General features: G+C 33.4%; 1 protein-coding gene across 50 annotated transcripts in view; it reads left to right on the top strand.

Moving 5' to 3' along the window:
- RIMS2 (regulating synaptic membrane exocytosis 2) overlaps positions 1 to 12,509 on the top strand; it is a 752,308-nt gene that overhangs the window by 300,274 nt on the left and 439,525 nt on the right. For 3 of the 50 annotated variants that reach the window (XM_050800674.1, XM_050800678.1, XM_050800675.1), the window contains exon 1: positions 7,392 to 8,416. The exons of 40 other annotated variants lie outside the window; for them this stretch is intronic. In XM_050800674.1, coding sequence (XP_050656631.1) covers positions 8,295 to 8,416 — 122 coding nt within the window. In that variant the 5' untranslated portion in view covers positions 7,392 to 8,294. Of the gene's footprint in view, positions 1 to 7,384; positions 8,417 to 12,509 lie in introns of those variants that run through there. 7 more of the 50 variants (XM_050800679.1, XM_050800677.1, XM_050800670.1 and 4 more) reach the window with 5 other exon arrangements.

Raw genomic sequence — 12,509 nt, 5'->3', positions numbered from 1 at the left:
TACTATTTTCAAAATGTTTGTTCTCTGGACTTTCTTATAACCCTTAGATTTTTATCAGTCGGATGCTTCAAGTAGTTAGTGGAACAAGAATAATGCAATGGAAGAGAGAATGCAGTTGTTTCAATTATATAGATGGGACTACAGATACAAATTTTAAGAAAAGGAAAAATTCCTTTAGCATTTCAGGGATTTTGGTTATAGATTATATATGGTATATATCTTATGATTTTAATGATTCATTAACTTTATTTAGTTATTTGTTTGTTTTCATGTATGGAATATTTTAATAGAAATGCTTTGGTACTCTTAAAAATTAAAACTAAACCCAGCCTGTAAAATTAAGTATGTCATGAATTATCATGGCTTATCAGGTTAGAGACTTGTGTTGTTTTTAATTCAAGAGCATAACTTTCCAATTTTGATTCTTTTATTTAATTTTTGAGTTGGTGTTAACTTTCTTAAGATTATTTAGCTTAGCCACTAGGCATTTGTAAACCAAGATTCTTAAATAATTTTAATTTAAGAATTTACACTTCTTTTTTTTTCTTATTTATTTATTTTTATTATTATACTTTAAGTTCTAAGGTGCATATGCACAAAGTACAGGTTTGTTACATATGTATACATGTGTCACGTTGGTGTGCTGCAGCCATTAACTCGTCATTTCCATTAGGTATATCTCCTAATGCTATCCCTCCCGCCTGCCCCCACCCCATGACAGGCCCCAGTATGTGATGTTCCCCACCCTGTATCCAAGTGTTCTCATTGTTCAATTCCCACCTATGAGTGAGAACATGCAGTGTTTGGTTTTCTGTCCTTGCGATAGTTTGCTCAGAATGATGGTTTCCAGCTTCATCCATGTCCCTACACAGGACATGAACTCATCCTTTTTTATGGCTGCATAGTATTCCATGGTGTATATGTGCCACATTTTCTTAATCCAGTCTATCTTTGATGGACATTTGGGTTGGTTCCAGGTCTTTGCTATTGTGAATAGTGCCACAATAAACATAAGTGTGCATGTGTCTTTATAGCAGCATGATTTATAATCCTTTGGGTATATACCCAGTAATGGGATGAAAAAAGAAATATGCATTCGTATGTTCATTGCAACACTACTCACAAGAGTAAAGACATTGCATCCATCTAAATGCCCATCAATGGTAGACTGCATTAAAAAAAGTGGTACATATATGCCATGGAATACTATGCAGCCATGAAAAAGAACAAGATCATGTTTTTTTGCAGGGACATGGATGGAGCTAGAGGTCATTATTCTTAGCAAACTGATACAGGAAGAGAAAACCAAATACTGTATGTTCTCACTTATAAGTGGGAGCTACATGATGAGAACACATGGACACATGGAGGGGAACAACAGACACTGTGGCCCATTGGAGGGTGGAGGCTAGGAGAAGGGAGAGGTTCAGGAAAAATAATTAATAAGTACTATGCTTGATATCTGGATGATGAAATAATCTGTACAACAAACCTCCATGACACAAATTTACCTATGTAACATACCTGCACATGTACCCCTAAACTTAAAAGTTAAAAAAAACTTAAAAAAAAAAAAAAGATTTACACTTCAAATATTTTTGAGGATGATGTAAAGAAGTTAGTGCTGAGTTTTGGTTTCTCTTGTCATTTGGATGTTTCATAGTACTAATTAAACAATTTGAGTTATTACAGAATTTTAGGAACTTACTGTTTAAGAAGGAGAAGTCAGGCACAGTGGCCCACACCTGTAATCCTAACACTTTGGGAGGCTGAGGAGGGAGGATTGATTGAGGCCAGGAGTTCAAGACTAGCCTGGGCAACATAGTGAGACCCCCCCATATCTACAAGAAAATCAAAAATTATTCAGGCATGATGGTACACACCTATAGTCTTAGCTACATGGGAGGCCAAAGCGAGAGGATCTGTTGAACCCAGGAGTTCGGGGTTACACCGAGGTGACAGAGCAAGACGCTGTCTCAAAATATCTATATCTATACCTATATCTATATTGATATAGAAGGGGAGAAACCATTGCTAATGATACAGCTAATCACATGAAAGCTAATAATCTATTTTATTTACTTGAGCATTGCTAAAGAAAAGTTCATGGGCCAACATCATATTTAATATGTGATGGTTAATGATTGTATTATAATTTTAGAGTTCTCCACTGTTTGTAAATTAAATTTTGAGCTTTACTTGTGACTAGTGTATCAAAAAGTATAAAAATTTTGTCATGTTCTTACCCAGAGATAATCAATATTATCATTTTGGTTTATATTGTTGCAGTGTGCTCTCAGATTTTGAACATTTAAAAACCTTCTGAGATATACTACTAAATATTTATTAAAATGTTGTACCAATATACACTCTTACCAATAAATATGGTATGAGATTGTGCATTTTTTGATCCTCTGGTCAATATTTTGTCAATTTAATAGGAAAAATACATTACCTTATTATTTTTATTTGCATTCTTTTGATTACTTTTAGATTGAATTTATTCAAGTGTTGATTAGTTTTTTAGATATCTTCTGTCATGAAATTGCCTTTGCTTCCAAAAGTTCTTTAACACATCTTCTGTTAGAACTCTTATTTTCACTGTCATTTCCAGTGAGACACTAAAGATTCTATAGAGAAAGCAATTGCCATCATCTATACCATTTGTAAGAGTTAATGTCTCTCTGCTGGACTCAATGTAAATATGGAGCTGATCTTGCTTGGAAGTCCTTTTGAGTTTATCTGATGTTTCTGGAAAAGGATAATCATAAGCCCTACATCCTATCAGCACTAACGGATAGAAGGATAGAGATTTGCACAAGGAAAATATAAATATTTGTCAAATGAGTAAGTGTGATAAGTAAAAGATACTTGAACATAATTATTAGAATTCAGATACCGGCCGGGCGCGGTGGCTCAAGCCTGTAATCCCAGCACTTTGGGAGGCCGAGACGGGTGGATCACGAGGTCAGGAGATCGAGACCATCCTGGCTAACACGGTGAAACCCCCTCTCTACTAAAAAATACAAAAAACTAGCCGGGCGAGGTGGCGGGCGCCTGTAGTCCCAGCTACTCTGGAGGCTGAGGCAGGAGAATGGCGTGAACCCGGGAGGCGGAGCTTGCAGTGAGCTGAGATCCGGCCACTGCACCCCAGCCTGGGCGACAGAGCAAGACTCCGTCTCAAAAACAAACAAACAAAAAAAAAGAATTCAGATACCAGTAATTTGATTCCCTAAATAGTTCATAGTGAGTTTACTTCCAAACACTTTATAATTTATAAAATGCGTTGGTACTTATGAGATTTTAATACAGTAATTTCCCTATGAGGTGAGATAGCTTATTTTACATTTGATAAAACCATAGCTCAGATACATAAAGTAAATATGCTCAGGTAATATAACTAGTTTGGGTTGGGGTCAGTACTTAAAACCAGGCTGCCTGATGCCAAATACCGTGTTCTTTCTGTTCTGACAGAAGTCTCCAATATTTATGTCACATGTGAACCTGCACTATATTGAAAATTTAAAACAAACATTATCTTTAAATGTTCTTTATAATATTCAGGATATCCATAACAAATTACAAAGTCCATTCAGAGCACAATGTTTTTGATTGCAAATATTGGTTACTCCTGTGTTTATGACCCTTATAAGATGATGTGGCAGACTAAAAATAAACAAGCAAAAAAACCCTGTAGAAACTGAGAACCAAATGAAGTCCTGAGGTGGTTTCCTATCCTGTCTATGTATGTTATTGAAAAAGAATTAACTTTTTGTTAACATTTAGGCATTCATTTATTCAATAATGTTTAATGAACTGCCTACTCTGTACTAGGCATTATGCTAGATGAGTGAGATAAGAGTGCAGGACTTAAACTCATGGAATTGAGGGTGAAAGATATTAAACATTTTTTTCAAGTAAATATATAGTCACACATATCAAATGCTGTGAAGAATGAGCACAGGGTGTAATGAGAATGCATAAGAGGGGACCTAATTTAGGTCAGAGAAAGTCTTTCTAAAGGAGGGACATTTGAGCCCTTAAGGATGAGTAGGAGCAGGTTAAAGGGTGGTAATGGAGAAGGAAGGTGGAAGAAATCATTTCTGGGATACTGAGGGAACTAGAAGAAAGCTGCTCAGTAGTATGGGTGTTGTATAGTGAGAGCTGGAAAAATTAGTCTCCGAGGAAGGCAGTTGATATATCATTCACTCTTTCAAATGAGTCGTTTTTAAGTCTCTTTCTAGTGTTTGCATTACTTAGACCACTTTGATGCTTTTTCTTTGACTTGGTCTTTATATCCAATTTTGAAATATAAAAGAAACCTTTTTAATAACAAATGTTGTTTTGCAGTATAATCACCTTCTTACTTAGTAGACTTGTTTCTAAAGGACTTCTGATTGTTGATAAAAATTAAATCTATTTAAAAGGGGAGACTTTAAATTTTTTCCCATCACAGATAGTACGAGCTGTGAAATTGACTTGAAAATAAGAATTTTTAAAATGTTTGTTTACACTTGTAGAAATTGACCTTTCATAGATGTGAAAAGTCAACTCATAATCAGAGGCTTAAAAATTAAAGCACTTCAGGTTGCTTCTGCTTGAGGTAAATGGAAGAAACCCATTTAAAGTTACTTGTGAGTTAAAACATTTGAGATATTTGCTGTAACTAAAATGTCCTTGATTAGGACACTGGCAGATAGTTTTCCTATTCATCTATCGAAATTGGCCATTTTACAATAGGTGTGCATTTGTGTGTGTGTGTACATGTGCACATGTGTGTACATATGTAAAAAAATAGAATCATAGGGAAGGAGCATAGAAAATGGAGTCCAAAGCAAAGACTCCAAAAGCAAATTATACTTTAAGTTCTAGGGTACATGTGCATAACGTGCAGGTTTGTTACATATGTATACTTGTGCCATGTTGGCGTGCTGCACCCATCAACTCGTCAGCACCCATCAACTCGTCATTTACATCAGGTATAACTCCCAATGCAATCCCTCCCCCCTGCCCCCTCCCCATGATAGGCCCCGGTGTGTGATGTTCCCCTTCCCGAGTCCAAGTGATCTCATTGTTCAGTTCCCACCTATGAGTGAGAACATGCGGTGTTTGGTTTTCTGTTCTTGTGATAGTTTGCTAAGAATGATGGTTTCCAGCTTCATCCATGTCCCTACAAAGGACATAAACTCATCCTTTTTTATGGCTGCATAGTATTCCATGGTGTATATGTGCCACATTTTCTTAATCCAGTCTGTCACTGATGGACATTTGGGTTGATTCCAAGTCTTTGCTATTGTGAATGGTGCCACAATAAACATACGTGTGTGTGTGTCTTTATAGCAGCATGATTTATAATCCTTTGGGTATATACCCAGTAATGGGATGGCTGGGTCATATGGTACATCTAGTTCTAGATCTTTGAGGAATCGCCATACTGTTTTCCATAATGGTTGAACTAGTTTACAATCCCACCAACAGTGTAAAAGTGTTCCTATTTCTCCACATCCTCTCCAGCACCTGTTGTTTCCTGACTTTTGAATGATCGCCATTCTAACTGGTGTGAGATGGTATCTCATTGTGGTTTTGATTTGCATTTCTCTGATGGCCAGTGATGATGAGCATTTTTTCATGTGTCTGTTGGCTGTATGAATGTTTTCTTTTGAGAACTGTCTGTTCATATCCTTTGCCCACTTTTTGATGGGGTTGTTTTTTCTTGTAAATTTGTTTGAGTTCTTTGTAGGTTCTGGATATTAGCCCTTTGTCAGATGGGTAGATTGCAAAAATTTTCTTCCATTCTGTAGGTTGCCTGTTCACTCTGATGGTAGTTTCTTTTGCTGTGCAGAAGCTCTTTAGTTTAATGAGATCCCATTTGTCAATTTTGGCTTTTGTTGCCGTTGCTTTTGGTGTTTTAGACATGAAGTCCTTGCCCATGCCTATGTCCTGAATGGTATTGCCTAGGTTTTCTTATAAGGTTTTTATGGTATTAGGTCTAACATTTAAGTCTCTAATCCATCTTGAATTAATTTTCGTATAAGGAGTAAGGAAAGGATCCAGTTTCAGCTTTCTACTTATGGCTAGCCAATTTTCCCAGCACCATTTATTAAATAGGGAATCCTTTCCCCATTTCTTGTTTTTGTCAGGTTTGTCAAAGATCAGATGGCTGTAGATGTCTGGTATTATTTCTGTGGACTCTGTTCTGTTCAAATTCAAAATATGTTTGCTATCTTTTATAAATTATGTGATATTTAATTCAATACAGCTTCGGGCCAGGTGCAGTGGCTCATGCCTGTAATCCCAGCACTTTGGGAGGCCAGGCTGGGTGGATCACTTGAGGTCAGGAGTTTGAGATCAGCCTGGCCAATATGGTGAAAGCCTGTCTCCACTAAAAATACAAAATTAGCCGGGCGTGGTGGCACACTCCTGTAATCCCAGCTACTCAGGAGACTGAGGCAGAATTGCTTGAACCCAGGAGGCAGATGTTGCGGTGAGCACCACTGCGTTCCAGCCTGAGTGACAATGAGTGACACTCTGTCTCCCCAAAAAAATAATTAATTAATTAATTTAAAAATAAATAAATAAAGCCTCAGTTTCTTTTCATCCATAAAATGATAGTAACATTAGCACGTACAATGTTTTCTGGATATTTTAAAATAAATTTGGAAGTGCTTTATGAACTAAAAATACTTTATGATTTTTTAGGCATGTATGTGTGTTTGACAAATAGATTGGCATGTACCTATAAAAATCTGAAATAATAAATAATATTGAAGTAATAAAATAATAAACTGAAATAATAAAATAGGGACATTCTTAGTTGAGAAGAAACCCATAATTGAACATCTTATTTTTAAAAATGGTTGTTTAAAAATTTATATTATTACATGTTTAATTTGTGTTGTTCTTTTGTGACATGATTATGCCAAAAAAGAATTCATAGCTTTTAAAAACTTAATGTATTTAAATGTCTATTTATTGATAGTGTGTGGAAAAGGATAAAAAGGCAATGAGTTGAGGTAAAAAGGGCAAAAAGGGCTGGATCTATTAAAGAAATGTCAAAGGTTAGGAGCTATTAAAAGTCAATAAGTATACTAAACATCTCTGTAAGTGAGTTGATATTTAAAATTTGGCTTACACACTAGTTTTAGAGATCTGTTATAGAAAGATGGCTGTACTTTGGTATAGGATAACCTAAATGTTTATCAGAAACAGAATTATTCAATGATAATAGATGATGATGGGGTGGGTTTCCAAGACCATAGGAGCCTTCAGGGAACATTTTCTTCTACAAAATGCTATGACCACCATTATTGAAATAAATTAGTAATAACTGATGAAGTGTCTCTGGTCTTGACTGTAGGGTTTTTCCTCCGCTTGGATTTGGAGAGAAGTTTTAATTTAGTGTGTGGTGTTTAGGTGAATTTTAATTGATAAGCTATAATTTTTTATAATTTATATAATGTATAAATTATGTGAATAACCATGTAGTCACTATGTATATAGCCTTTAGAACGGAACTAGATTCAACATTAATCCACTTTGCTTTAAAAATAAATAAATGGAGAAATTTTTAAATGAGATATTAAAACACCTAAATACATGTTTTCCAAATGTACTTCTCTTAGAAGCATGGCATTTTAAATGCAGATGATAAATGCTCTATTGTTGATCATATTTTCATTGCTTCATGACATCAAGAGAAGAATCTACCACTTATTTTTAGAGTGTTCTGGTCCTTTGCAGCAGCTTGCACATTGAAGAGATATACTCTGTTGCTGGAGTTATTTGTTTTTCAGGAATAGAGAAAAGGGTTGGGGAAATGCATGATTTCTCTTATTCTTACCCAGTGGTAGCATTGAGAAGATACCTTGTCCCCATTTTTATTACTTCTGATATTTTATTGCTGGCAGCCAGATGTGCTAAAACTCCTGACGACAGCATCTATTCATTGCGTGTTTTTAATAGGCTTAGAGAAATATGAGTAGAGTACATGAAAGCAGCTCAGCTTCACACTTCAGCTGGGAATGCCCAAAAAGCTTACTGCTGTTTAGAATTCTTGCTACAGTCAGGAGAAAGCCGAAAGCTGCACGGGTACTGAATCTCCTACAACTGAATTAGAAGAATAATGACTGTACAATTAACTATCAACCTCTGTTCATTTAAGCACAGTTTTTACAGAGCTCAGGAGAAATATGGAACTTGATTGGCATATTTTTATTTGATGGTGTCAGCAAATAGATGATTTTGAAGACAGGTGGTAGAGAAAAATAAGAGAAGGGGGAAAAAAAAGAAAGAAAATGCAATTTGAGACATTGCGCCAGGTCTGCAATTCTGTTTTATCTCATTTTCATGGGGTTTTTTCATCCCCACCAAATATCTTACAAAATGAGCTTTTTGGACAAACACTGAACAATGCAAGGTGAGTAGAGCTAAACTGTATTTTCTTTTAATATTGTTATTTTCAGAATAATAATCTTATGTGCCTGTAAAAATTGTTTTGTATTAAAGTGCTAGTATTACAAAGGTGTTATCTTTTTATTGTAAATTTAAGATTTTATGTAGCATTCTTAATTTGATTTTAAGAAGGAAAATAAGCTTACTTCAAAGCAGAAAAAGCATCTTAAATTTAAGTAGCTTGACCTCTGAAACGTAATACAGATATCAGGCTGTTTCATTATTTTGTTTTCTAAATACGTAAAATGACTTAAAAATGCCAGATAGATGTTTTCTTTGTGATCATGGCAGTGATTACATTGCATATATAGGGATGGGGCCATATAATCATGTGTGATTTGGTTGAAAATGTGAATTAGCAATCGTGCATGCTCCTGTGAAACATGTGGTAGATGTTTTCTAGGTTTAAGACATTTCTCTCTGCAGGGTAGCTCAATAATCACTTTTAAACAAGATATATTGTGGAACTACGAATAATGCTTTGCATTAGGTTGGCTAATTTGGCAGGATTCTTTGTTATAAATTCCTATTGCTTTTTCAACCTGATCATTTTTCTGTGGTGAAGGCTGTTAAATTATGAACATATCTTTCAGATGGTTTCTCTGGCTTACACTAAAAGATATTCTATTAAAGAATGCTTTTGGAATGCAGTTTTATCACCCAGTTCTTTGCTCATTTAAGTTGTTTGGCTTTTGAAAATTTCCCATGTTATATACTTAGTATAAAAAAGACCCCATTTTAACTAAATATATGTGGAGAAGACTGAGAAAGAAATTCTGTGAACATGGCAATGCACTGAAACCTTCTGGAAACTGATGGGGAACTAATAGTGCATAAAATATTGAATGATTTACTCGTCTCTTCTTTTTAGTATCTCTGCACAATGTGAGGCATCTTGTTTTGGAGATTAAAAAAATACCTGTTATACAATATGTATCTTAATTTAGCAAATGAAAACAAGTCTTTTAAAATTTGTTGGCATTTAAAATGTTTACTGATGATAAGTATATTTACAACCTTTACTTTGAATATGGAATAACATATCTATTTCTTATAAAATTTCACTTTCTTTCCTCAATTCAGTTTTATTCAATAAATGAATTGGATTTTGTTTATATTTTATCTTGAGACTAATTAAAAACATAAAACCGTATATGAAATGTTAGGATATGCTAAATTGGATATCTATATTTTAAGATGCTTTTTTCCTTTTTTAAAGTAATACATCACTTTAGTGTCTATAATTTATGAAAAAATATCTATTTTATGTTATATTTAAATTAAAAAGCAAGTATGGCTTTCTAAAAATTTCCATGTCCTGAAGCTACCAGAGTTTTAGAATTTGTACTCATCCTTTATAAACCTTTTCCTTGTTTTAATTCCATCTTTTTTTTTTAATGCTAAGAATTTGTGTGTAAACGTATTAATATTAGGGTTTAGGTATAGAAATTATGCTATTAACAGCATCATAAGGAATTGGTTTTAAAGTAAGTATTATTAATTTAAAAATCTGAAAATAACTATTTTTTGAGGAAATTGTGTGCATACCTATCACTGTGTACTTGCTTTGGCTTCAAATTTCTTTTATTGTTTGCATGCCTCTAATTTCAGTAAGAGCCTTTAAAGCTGTCATTAAAATCTGGACTTTTATGCTACTGCCCTTAAACATTAGACTATGAAGTTTTTAATACTTCTCTATATGACCAATATAGTTTAACTTGTATTGATTATTATTTGAAATTATCCCAAACTACCAATTAATCAATAAAGAATTTATCTTGCTTTAGGGGAAAAAATCTCTGCCTTTATATGTCCTTAACTTATTAGTCTTTAAAAATCATGTGACCTTATATCACAAATACATCTATGCATCTTCATAAATGATCAGCTACTTGATTTACTTTTAAAATCAATCAAAAAGTTCTGCAAATAGTTATTGTTTTACAAGTATGATGAGTGAAAAAATAAGTATATGAATTTTATGCTTCCACATATTTTAATTTTTTGGTTATTTTTTGTGTTCAGTTTAGATACAAGGGTCTTTTAAACCTTTTATTCTGCTTATATTCTTTTAAACAATATAAGTGCCTATGCATCCTGCATAGGTATTAACATTTTAGTTAACACTAAAGTGGAAAGTAAAGATATAGACTAAAAAATTATTCTTGAACAAAAAAATCATGGAAGAAGAATGACCTGAATATGTCATCAAAATATCTCATATGCAAGAATTTAAATTTTTTTCTGAATAATGGACCTTTCAATTAGACCTCTATGATCTTCTTAAGCATCAATTATATAACTATCACCTCTGGAAAGAACAGTGTTGGTTGTTAGTACATGAGTAGTGATCATTTAATTGTTTGGAGTAGTTGACATGGAATATTCAGTATTTGTATTGTGACATTAACTATGATCTTTAAATTGATAGAAAAATAGCCATCAATTTGGACAATTAGATATTTTATTCTGAATTGCTTTCTAGTAGGGATTACTAGAATAGTATTATGCATCATCTGTAGACAATATATTATTAAAAGGGGGCCCTTTCAAGTAGTTTTTAAATTAAGACTCCTGTTTGGTAGCTAATCTTATTCCCAAACTGCAACTCAACTTTCATTAGGATTTTAGATGGTGAGGCAGTTGACTCCTATGACATATTAGCAATAAAACATTAAAGGATGAAAATCTTCCATAATAACTGCTCCAGAAAAATTTCCAAGTTCAACTTGTCAAAGGAGGAAAGATTTTTAAATCCACCAATAATACTGTATGTGTCATAAGTCCCCCAACTGGAGATTAATATAGATTGTTAAGTGAATTCATTAACTAATGATTAAATGAAATATATCCGAGTAATAATTATTAAAATATTTTAGACTAACTTTTTGTTGCAAACCATACAGCACAAACCTTATTTTCATGCTTAAAGTGTTTAGCTTATTCTCTTATTGTATGGTTCTTGAGTGCCATTTTAGTGCATGAAGGAGGCAGCAGGATTCTTTGTTCTTTTACAGCTAAAATGAAACAACTGGAAGTCTATAAAAAAAATTGTCTTCATCCTGCATAAACTCACTTGACTCACTTAATAGGTTTTGATGAAATGCCACTTTAGTTTAATTTTTTGTTATCAAGTTTTCTCATTGTAAACTCTCTCAAGTGAAATTACTTAATCAGGACACAAAGATAATTGCTTTTATCATTAATAAAAAAGTCAAGTACTGAGTTCAATATGAAATCTAATTTTTGTGAGCTTGTCTTTGGAAGCAAACATAAATATTGAGATGCTAGAAGATATATTTTTTAGCATGGTTCACTGCATTGAGTTATCAATTGCTTTGGGCAATATTCAAATAAACATGCTAATGATGGCTATCTTTTGTGATAAAATTCATCCTCTAAGTTTTTCCATTTGCTAATTTTTAGCCATCTTTTTTATACAATAAAGAGATCTGTATTTTCCTCTAGATGTATTTCTTTGCCACTGAATGTGTGACAGTGAATTTGCTGTGCCTTCTGGCCACACAGGGGCATAATAGAACTGGAATTTATTTAGAGTAGATATTAAAAACAGTCTCTCCGTATACGTACAATGAAATATGCAGACTTTCATATTTAAAAGTAAGAAAAGAAAAAATGTTAGTAGACTGAAGAATATTTGTAGTTTTTTTTTTTTCAGTTACAAGTAAGATAACCATATGATCCAGTTTGCCTGGAGTACTCCCAATTTATGCCTGCAGTCATCCAGTGATTATTATTAGTACTATTCTCTCTCAAAGGTGTTGTGATTTGAAAGTAAATTACAGGGCTACTCTAATTATAAAAGTGAAATATAAAGCTTAAATTCACTTAGTTTAAGTGGATTCTTTTCCATTGAAATATTGACACTTTTCTAAAACATTAATATTTTAAGTAAAATGTGATTTGCTAAATAAATGTTTATTTAGTATTATTTTTGGTCAGAAGTTCTTAGTTACTCCTGTAGCATTTATTATTGCTTTGGTTTATAATCAAACCAGTAATTCGTGTTCAGGAATTTTGGCACAGATAATGATTCT

Source organism: Macaca thibetana, chromosome 8 (genome assembly GCF_024542745.1).
Source record: "Macaca thibetana thibetana isolate TM-01 chromosome 8, ASM2454274v1, whole genome shotgun sequence".
In the NCBI taxonomy this organism is placed as follows: Eukaryota; Metazoa; Chordata; class Mammalia; order Primates; family Cercopithecidae; genus Macaca; species Macaca thibetana.
Note: the sequence above shows the minus strand (reverse complement) of the source record. Positions and strands in the feature narration are given on the sequence as shown.